This window comes from Chrysemys picta, chromosome 22 (assembly GCF_011386835.1).
Source record: "Chrysemys picta bellii isolate R12L10 chromosome 22, ASM1138683v2, whole genome shotgun sequence".
Classification (NCBI taxonomy): domain Eukaryota; kingdom Metazoa; phylum Chordata; order Testudines; family Emydidae; genus Chrysemys; species Chrysemys picta.
In genome coordinates this window covers 11,366,379-11,372,378 of record NC_088812.1, presented here as the reverse complement: position 1 = coordinate 11,372,378, position 6,000 = coordinate 11,366,379, and the positions used below count along the sequence as shown (strand labels likewise).

At 60.2% G+C, this 6,000-nt stretch overlaps 1 protein-coding gene across 1 annotated transcript; it reads right to left on the bottom strand.

The window, feature by feature from the left end:
- Window positions 1-790: 790 nt before the first annotated feature.
- Window positions 791-5,177, bottom strand: ANKRD33 (ankyrin repeat domain 33). The gene is made up of 4 exons (XM_024110394.3): window positions 4,801-5,177; window positions 4,164-4,293; window positions 3,232-3,372; window positions 791-2,056 (listed from the first exon to the last, which is right to left on the bottom strand). The coding sequence occupies exons 1-4, from the start codon at window positions 5,095-5,097 to the stop codon at window positions 1,278-1,280; spliced, it is 1,347 nt and encodes a 448-aa protein (XP_023966162.2). The 5' UTR covers window positions 5,098-5,177; the 3' UTR covers window positions 791-1,277.
- Between the last annotated feature and the right edge of the window lie 823 nt (window positions 5,178-6,000).

The window sequence follows — 6,000 nt, the reverse complement described above, 5'->3', positions numbered from 1 at the left end:
AGATGAGGACCTAAACAATAGGGGGGAGGGGTCAGAAATTCACCCCCTTCTGGAATGTTCCTGATTGTTTCCTTCCTCTGTTACAAACCGGGAGCTCCCTGGCACTAGGACCCAAAGGGGCTGAGCGCCGGGGCTGGGAGAATGTCCCTGTACCATGCGCTGCCAGCTCCACCGCTAGGTGGCGCCCTCGGCAGCCACGTCCCGGCATTTTGTGCGTTACGCGAAGTAAAACGTCTCCGACGCCAACGTTATGGAAATGATGTAGAACCCCCATCCCCCGCTCGCCCTTCCCACGCCCCAGCCCCCGGGCAGCTGCCTCCTTGGGCCAAGCATCGGACTCCGCAGGAGTTCAAGTCTTTGGCCTTTTTCCACCCCCAGTTATTTCCGGCCCGGGGGCAGCAGGAGCGCTACGTGTGAGCTGGAGCAGCTGTTCCTGCAGCACAGCGAGCGGTGACTAAAGGCCGGGAAGTTCATAACATAAAGTGCTAGTTCTGGGCATCAGCCCTGGGTGGAGGTAACAGGGAACGGGGCGACTGGGAAGGGCCCCAAGGGATTCTGGGTAACAGGCTGGGGCGGTGGGGCTGGGCAGGGTCCGGGGGGGTGGGTAACAGACCAGGCCCTAAGGCTGGGCAGGGCCTGGGGGGCACTGGGGCTGGGGGTTGTCGGTGGGGTTTAGTTGATTGGGGCTGGGTAGGTCACTGGGGGGTTCTGGGTAACAGACTGGGGCAGTGGGGCTGGGCAGGGCCCGGGGGAGTGGGTAACAGGCTGGGGCGGTGGGGCTGGGCAGGGCCTGAGGGCGGGGTAACAGACCGGGCCCTAAGGCTGGGCAGGGCCCTGCGGGGCACTGGGGCTGGGGGTTCTCGGTGGGGTTTAGTTGATTGGGGCTGGGTAGGTCACTGGGGGGTCTGGGTAACAGGCTGGGGTGGTGGGGCTGGGCAGGGCCCGGGGGGGTTCTGGGTAACAGACTGGGGCGGTGGGGCTGGGCAGGGCCCAGGGGAGTGGGTAACAGACCGGGCCCTAAGGCTGGGCAGGGCCTGGGGGGCACTGGGGCTGGGGGTTGTCGGTGGGGTTTAGCTGATCGTTCACATGCAGTTTGAAGCTCCCTATGTCTCTTTCTCACTGCTGAGCCCACCGGCCGTTCTCTGATCTGCCCCTTGGTGAAATGCCCTTTCAGAGCAGGGCAGCCCCCCAAACAGCAGACAGGGCGAGCGTGTCCTTGAGGCGTCCCTGGGGCCTGACCCCCATGGCCAGCTGCCATCCTAGGAGCACCCCCTCCCCTATGACTTCTTCCCTTTGCTCGTCTTCGTTTTCGTCGTCGTTTCCTTCTGCTTCTCCTCCGCCTCAGCCGCTTTCTTCTTCTCCTCCTTCAGTTCCTTGTACTTCCACTTGGGCAGCTCCAGCGTGTTCTTGTTTTTCCGCGACCGCGGCGGTTTCTCCTGGCAGGCCGGGGGGAAGGTGGCCTTGACCAGTTTGATTTTGGGGATGTGGCCCCCGGGGACGACGCTGTTCCTGCGCAGTAGCCGCAGGGGGAGGAAGCTCAGCATGCCGGAGGGGCTCCGGTACGGGACCAGGACGTGGGTCTCTGACACAGCCTGGCCGTTGCAGGAGGACGAGTCGAGCTCAGACTTGGCATCAGGATCCGGCGTGTACTCCTTGAGGATCTCCGGCACTGACAGCCTCTGCTTGCCCACCTCGGGGGGGCTCCCGGGGCAGATGGTTTGGCACGCCGTAGCCACAAAGGGGCTGGCCAGGCATGTGGTCATCCGGACCATGTGGTCCATCACCCCGTCCGCCTCGGGGTCATGCGGGAGGTTGATGCTGAAGGTGGAGCAGATCTTCTCCAACAGCCTCTTGCGCCTGGATTTAGTGGCCAGTGCCTTGGCCACCAACTCGGGCAGTGCCGGCCACTCGGGCCGGTACTGGTCACTGAACTGCTCGGCTCGGGGCCGCTGCAGGATGCTCCGGATCTGCACAATGGTCTCGAAGCGCCCAGTCAGACCTGCCCACTCCCAGGCTGTCTTCCTCCGGACCGGATCCACCGCTGTCAGGTCAGCCCCTGAGACCACAGGGGGTAAAGAAAGGGCCCGTTATAAAAGCGAACCTCTTGGGCACGAGAGCAGGCCTGTTTCAAACGGCCTCATCACAGACTTTGTGGATGGGAAAATGGTTTTAGAACAAAATTGAAGGAAGCAGTGTTATCTAGCGGATAGGCTGGGCTATGCTCCTAGCTTGGCCACTGGCCTGCTGAGCAACGACGGGCAAGTCGCGGCACCACTCTGCCTCAGTTTCCCCATCTGTAAAATTAGGGTTAATGAGACGGGCCAGCTTTGTAAAGTGCTTTGAGATCTGCTGATGGAGCATTGAATGAGCACTGGATGGCAGCAGAGAACAAGGAACAAGGCACTGCTGGGCCCCAGGGCTCGGATCTAACCCATCACTTGTGTTCCCTGCGTTGAACGAGCACCCGGGAAGAGGTCGTGGGCCCGTCTACGCTGCAGTTGAAGGTGTGATTGCAGCGAGTGTAGACGGACCCACGTTAGCGGTAAGCTAGCTAGCGCAGGTCCCGATGCGTCTGAAGCTGGGGCAGCACACTCTGCGAGCAGAATGAAGGTCCAAGCTTCCGTGCTATTGGTACCTACGCTAAAGCTTGCTCACTCGTGTACCTGTCCAAAAGCAGCGTGGCTGTCCTCGCTCGGGCGCTGAGCCCCACCCCACGCCGTGGGTTTCAGAGCCCGGGCTCCAGCCTGAACCCGAACAGCTACACTGCTGATTTAGCCCCGTAGCTTGAGCCCAAGTCAGTACAGCCAGGCTCTGACACTCACGGCCGCAGGGGGGTTTTGGTGTACACGTAACCTAAATAGCTAGTTGAGGTCAACCCTGTGCACCTGCCCTGGGAATAACCTTGACTGGCTACGTTGAGGTCAGTCAGCATCTTGTCTCACTCAGATTTCACACGGCGAGAGCGATCCATGTGAACACACCTTCTGGCTGCGAAGATGTAGCCGAGGAAACAAGTGTATTTGACCCAGGTGGAAATCCTACGGCAGCCGAGGCAGTTGTCAGTTTTAACGTGAGTGAGCCGGCCAAGGTCACCCCTACGTGGGGGGCTGAGCTAACGCATGTTAAATGGCCTCATCTTTACTGGGATTTTCAAATGAGTCAAAAAACTCTTTTCCCCTAAGCTCGGCCCTTGCGCAGCAATTCCCTGAGACACCCGAGAAAGCCACACACCTGCCAGGAGCAGTGCGGTGACGCACTCCTTCCGCCCCTGCACTGCCGCCTTCATGAGCGCCGTCAGGCCCCGCACGTCCCGCTTCTCGATCTCCACCATGGGGTAGTAGTTCAGGAGATAGTTAACTACCGTGACGTGTCCTTGACAGGCAGGGAGAGAGAAGCTGCATTAGAATTGCAGAACATAACAAGAAATGAGTATTTAGCGCCCACTCGCTGAAGGCTGCGTGCATTAGCGGTGTGACTGGGGCGGTGTCCATGAAGGCCCCAGTGCGGTGCTTACAGGGGAGTGAACCAGAGTGATCATGCACGTGTTTGACTTTTTAAAATCCTAGGAAATGAAATGCATCAGCCCCTCTGCAGGCAAACCAGGAAAGAATCCAAGCGTGCAGCTTCCTACACTGCTGGGAGCACAGCTGGGTGAAACCTGGATCACGTTTTCCTCCCATTTACCTTAGTAAGATCCTGCTTCTCTTCCCCCAGGACTGGGGTGTAGATTGGGAATAGCCAAGCTGAAGTTAGTAGAATTATTCTGGCTTCGGGAGAGGCGAATCAGGCCCTAAATGTGCAACGTAATGGGCCAGATCCTCAGTCGGTGTCAATCACTGTAGCTTCACTGACTTCTGTGGAGCTCTGGTCATTGACAGCAGCTCAGGAACTGGTCCAACATACAGCACCGCTCAGGCAGGGGCTGCTCTGAGCCCAAGGGGACATTGTTATAGGAACCTTAACTTTGGAATTAAATGACTTAATGGTTTTAAAACTGCTATTGTAAAGAGGCCTGTCTTTGTAATAACCTGTGGAACTCACTGCTTCAGGATAACTGGACATTGCCTGTTTGACTGCCCTCTAATTTCAGTGAGCGTTCCATGCCCTTGTACTCTGGGGAGCTCCTGTGTGCAGCTCCAGCACCGGCACACCGCAGCTCCTACCTGCTTGAGCAGCGATCATGAGGGCCGTGTTCCCGTCGTTATCCTGGTGATTGATGTCTATGTAGGGGCATTTGCTCAGCAGGGTCACGATGTCCACAAAGCCCTTGAAGCAGGCCACCACGAGCCCATTCTGGGGAGGAGCATTCAGAACCAGTGTGTCAGTGAACGCCAGCGTCTTCCCCTCCGTACCCCCGCCCCGCCCACCCCCGCATGGCACTTGCCCCTCTTGCAGAGCCTCACCTACCCTCTCCCGTGCTGCCAAAGTGCATGCTGGGAAAATGGTTTGTGGCACGAGAGAAGTTACAGGGCTGGGCTCTGGTGCTGAGAACCAACAGGATCCGAGGTAAAGGGGCAGACCAAGGGTCCATCCAGTCTGCCTCCGGGCTGTGCCGGATTGGTGTGTCTAATCCCCGTCTCCCGCCTCCAGTGCTGGGAACTCTTTCTGCCCCTCCCACGATGCACCTGGCCAGGACATGGGGTTGGCTCCAGCCTTGGCCGGGAGACGGTGCGGAGTGTGGGCTAGGAGCCAGGGGAGCCGCAGGGTCGGTCTGTGTCCAGCCGCCTCACTAGGAATCCTCTTGCTAGTCATTCTGGTCTCCCCCCGAGGGGCTCCGTGCCACGGCGCGGGAATGCTTACCCTCCCGTTGATATCCAGCTCCGTGACCTCCTCCCGGCTCACCCCACGCGCCAGCGTCTCCTGCAGCAGCTTGGCGTTGTTCCTGGCACAGCACTGGTAGAAGGTGAGCACCTGCCCACCATCCGCGGCTGGGGCGGGCTCGTAGCAGGGGTAGACGGAGTCGTCGGAGAGGATGCTGCTGGTGTCAGAGAGTTCTGCCTCCTCCGTCTCCTCCTCCTCCTCGTAGTGCAGCTCTGGGTCGGAGGCATCCAGGCTGGTCTTCCAGGTCTGCAGCACGCTCTCCTCCACTGCTGTCATCTGTCACGCAGCCCATTCAGAGCGAGGAGAGCCTGGCACGGCACCACCTGCCCACCCTGCTCCAGGAGCCTCTGGGCGCCCCTCACCCCTGGGTGATGACTCTGCAATGCAAGCCTAGGTCAGTGAGGCTGGGCCAGGCCCAGACCCCCCACCCCTGCCCAGGGACCGGTCTCTCTGTGGTGAGGCTGGGGGAGCCCTGGCTTCTCTGGGCCGCTTGCAGGGGCAGCGGGACTGACAGGTGCTCGAGGCTGATCTTGGCACATGGCTCCATTCGCCCTCGAGACCAAACTGGGATTAGACCCCTCACCCCCGAGCAGCTCACCGAGGCTGGGACCCAGGCGCAGAGCTGGCCGTAAAACCATCACCCGGGAGCCGCGGAGGGCTGGGGGCAGTTCGGGAGCTTTGGGGATGCAGAACAGGGCCCCGCGCCCAGCCTCTGAGCCACGTGCCATGGGGGGACCCAGCCGGGCAGGGGGGAATCTGTGGGCCCCTCCCCAACTGCCCCTTCCATTGGCATCTCTTAACCCAGATTCCTCTCCTGCTAGGGGTGGGCGAGGAGGGAGTGTCGCTGTGCCCAGGTCCCAGCAGACTAGGCCACTACCCAGCTGGCTAGCAGCGCTGACCCCAGCCCAGGGCTAACTCTCTGCGCCCCAAAGTCCTGCGTCTGTCCCGTACACTGCTAGTGGCACAGAGACCCTTTGCTGTCCCATGTGTCCAGCTCTGAAAGCACCTGCTTGTCAGTTTGAATTAAACAGAGGAGGGAGAACGGGGGGGGGGGCTCACGCTTCTCCCCGCCCCCCGTCCTAGCCCCACGCAGGAGAACATGGCAGCTGCAAAGCCCATTCCCAGGCAGAGCTGGGGCCAAGTCCAGCACTGAAGGGGTAAATTAAATCCCAGGGCCAG